Source organism: Papilio polytes, unplaced genomic scaffold, assembly GCF_000836215.1.
Source record: "Papilio polytes unplaced genomic scaffold, Ppol_1.0 DF823934.1, whole genome shotgun sequence".
NCBI classification, from domain to species: Eukaryota; Metazoa; Arthropoda; class Insecta; order Lepidoptera; family Papilionidae; genus Papilio; species Papilio polytes.
Window position 1 is genome coordinate 1,686,438 of NW_013525270.1, and position 2,421 is coordinate 1,688,858.

A 2,421-nucleotide genomic window follows, 5' to 3' on the forward strand; every position below is an offset into this window, starting at 1 on the left:
CATATTACTCGTTACACAAACCACCCACACCTCACGTCTATAGTAATCATAAAGTCATCCTTACCTTTCCTTTGAATCACTTTAATCTTATTTTGGTATTTTGATATTTTTGTATAATAAAAGAAAACAAATCTTTTGTTAAACTACTAGTTATACGTATAAATGTAGTAATAAAATAAATCGATATGATTAAAATTGGGAGACATCAAAAAAGCTTTTAAAACTTGCGTAAAAGGCATTAATTCTATTCAATTAGTAATACTAATGAGTACAGTAAGTAGTTGAACAAAATTATTTCATCAGAAAACATGCATTTTCTATAAAAAGTGAAACTAAACGCATGCAAGCAAACATCGAAGCAGCGATCGATTTTAGTGTCGCGCCACACGGCCAGACGTCTTCCGTTCGAAGGGCGGCCCTTACGGAGTGCGTCTGAAGTTCAGGTGCAATGTGAAGAGGAAAGTGCGATCGATGCACGACTCTCGGGGCCGGAGGCTGCACTCGGTACATAGGAAGCGCGGAGGGCGCCCGCCTTAAATTTCAAGATCATTTCCCTTACCAACAGGAATCTATTATTTTTAACATTCAAGTAACAATAACGTGTTGTGCACTTAATTTCGTAAAAAGTGGATTAACAGATTTAAGGAAAATTAAAATATGTTGGATGCAAAAAAGTTGTGAAACAAGTAAGTCACAATATGAACTTTGTTTCTGTTAAAAATGTTATATTAAAATGATAGTATTATTGAACGCAATTAATTTTATTATTTAAATATTTGCTATAGTATGTTTTCAAATGATTGGGTTGGGATAACTTATTAAAGTAATTAAGTATTTGATTAAATTTACTTTGCCTTTATACCACAGTAATAGTTACCCAAGGCCCGGGCCTTCAAGAAACTTTTTACATAACTTTCAAGCTTTCGAATAAAATAAATCCTTAGCCTTAATTACCATTAAAAACTTTTACTCGATGAAAAAAACATTTTATAATAGTTACCAAAGCTGTATAAATCTATGTTGTTGTTAAAATATGAAGTCATTCATGTTTACCCTATTTTGCGTAACCCCAAAACTCGGCACGCAATCCCTAGTTTAGAAGCAAATGCTTTTAATCAGTGTGATAAGCACGACTGGGCCCCTGCCTAACCCTTATCAGAGTGAGGGGACGATAGTTTAAACAATGCGATTGACGAATCGATAACTAGACAAAACACCTCGTACTACTACAGGAAATAGAATAATTTCATTTAGTCCTCTTCATATCGGAGACTTCTGTATACAGTTGTAATTTGTGTTAATTTAAAATTTTCCTTTTATTCCTAATTTTATCAGTATCGTCCTAGAAACAATGTGATAAGGAATTTACAAGATAATAATTCATATAATAGGTCACCTTTGTAACGTGACATGCATTTTCAACTAAATGTATGAAAAATTAAAAAGTAATCTAATCATAGAAATCTACCAATGCTAAAAATTTCAAAGTTATTTTACTTAAACTTGTTACATTAGAACCCAAAAAACATTGTTTAGTTAAACATGTGTCACTCGTTGTTCGCCGCGGATCATTGTCATTGACTTTCAGGTTTGTTTCTTTCAACATAAATATGTGTCACCACACTGTTTTTGGTATTAATTATTCAAAATTTATCGATCAAAATAGTATTGACCAAGCCGATGCTCAAAAATGTTTCAATATTCGCTATTTTTCAAAAATCCTTAACAAGCGCTTCAAAGTCGCAACATTTATTCGAAGCTCCGTTTAAGATTTGTATGGTAAGAGCATTAGTATTTCTCTTACAGATTTAAGATTTCTCCATCTTACTTGTACATTCTAAGACCCTCTAATAACTAAACCCTCCTATAACATTGTTGCCGTGAGATTCGCGAGGTTATTGAACCTTCCCTGTGTCGAATTTAGGCAATTAAGCATAGGGTGTTCTGACTACGTGTTACGGAATGAGAGTCGGCGGAACTGGGGAGCCGGGTTCGCTCTGGGGTGAATGCACCGCGGGGGCGGCCACCCTTGCGCGACATTAGGGAGGCTCCGACCGCATAGAAGACACCCATTGAAGGCTGCTCCCCATGTTACCAGAATACGATCTAAAAATAGTCAAACAAAATGCAAATTTCCTTCTAAATGTGTTGGTTAACTACGAAGGTTATGAAAAAAGCTGTGATAGAAATAAAACTGCAAGTAACTCGTACGAGAAATATACTTAAATATGAATATTATTTTATTTAACAGGATGGCACTGTGAATATGGATAAGATGACGGAAGCGCAAAAGACCGCGTATTTAGAAGCGCACGTGGCAGTACAACAGCACATGGCGCAAGCTGCTGCTGCTGCGCGTCGTGAACAACAACAACAGCAGCAACAGCAACAACAACAACAACAGCAACAACAACAACAGCA

At 35.6% G+C, this 2,421-nt stretch overlaps 1 protein-coding gene across 1 annotated transcript in view; it reads left to right on the forward strand.

Annotated features, from left to right (window-relative positions):
- The window catches only part of LOC106101995 (zinc finger protein 585B), an 8,734-nt gene that overhangs the window by 2,829 nt on the left and 3,484 nt on the right, over nt 1–2,421 (forward strand). The window contains 2 exon segments of the mRNA XM_013281388.1: nt 2,252–2,382; nt 2,384–2,420. Of these exon segments, the coding sequence (XP_013136842.1) occupies nt 2,252–2,382; nt 2,384–2,420 (168 nt within the window).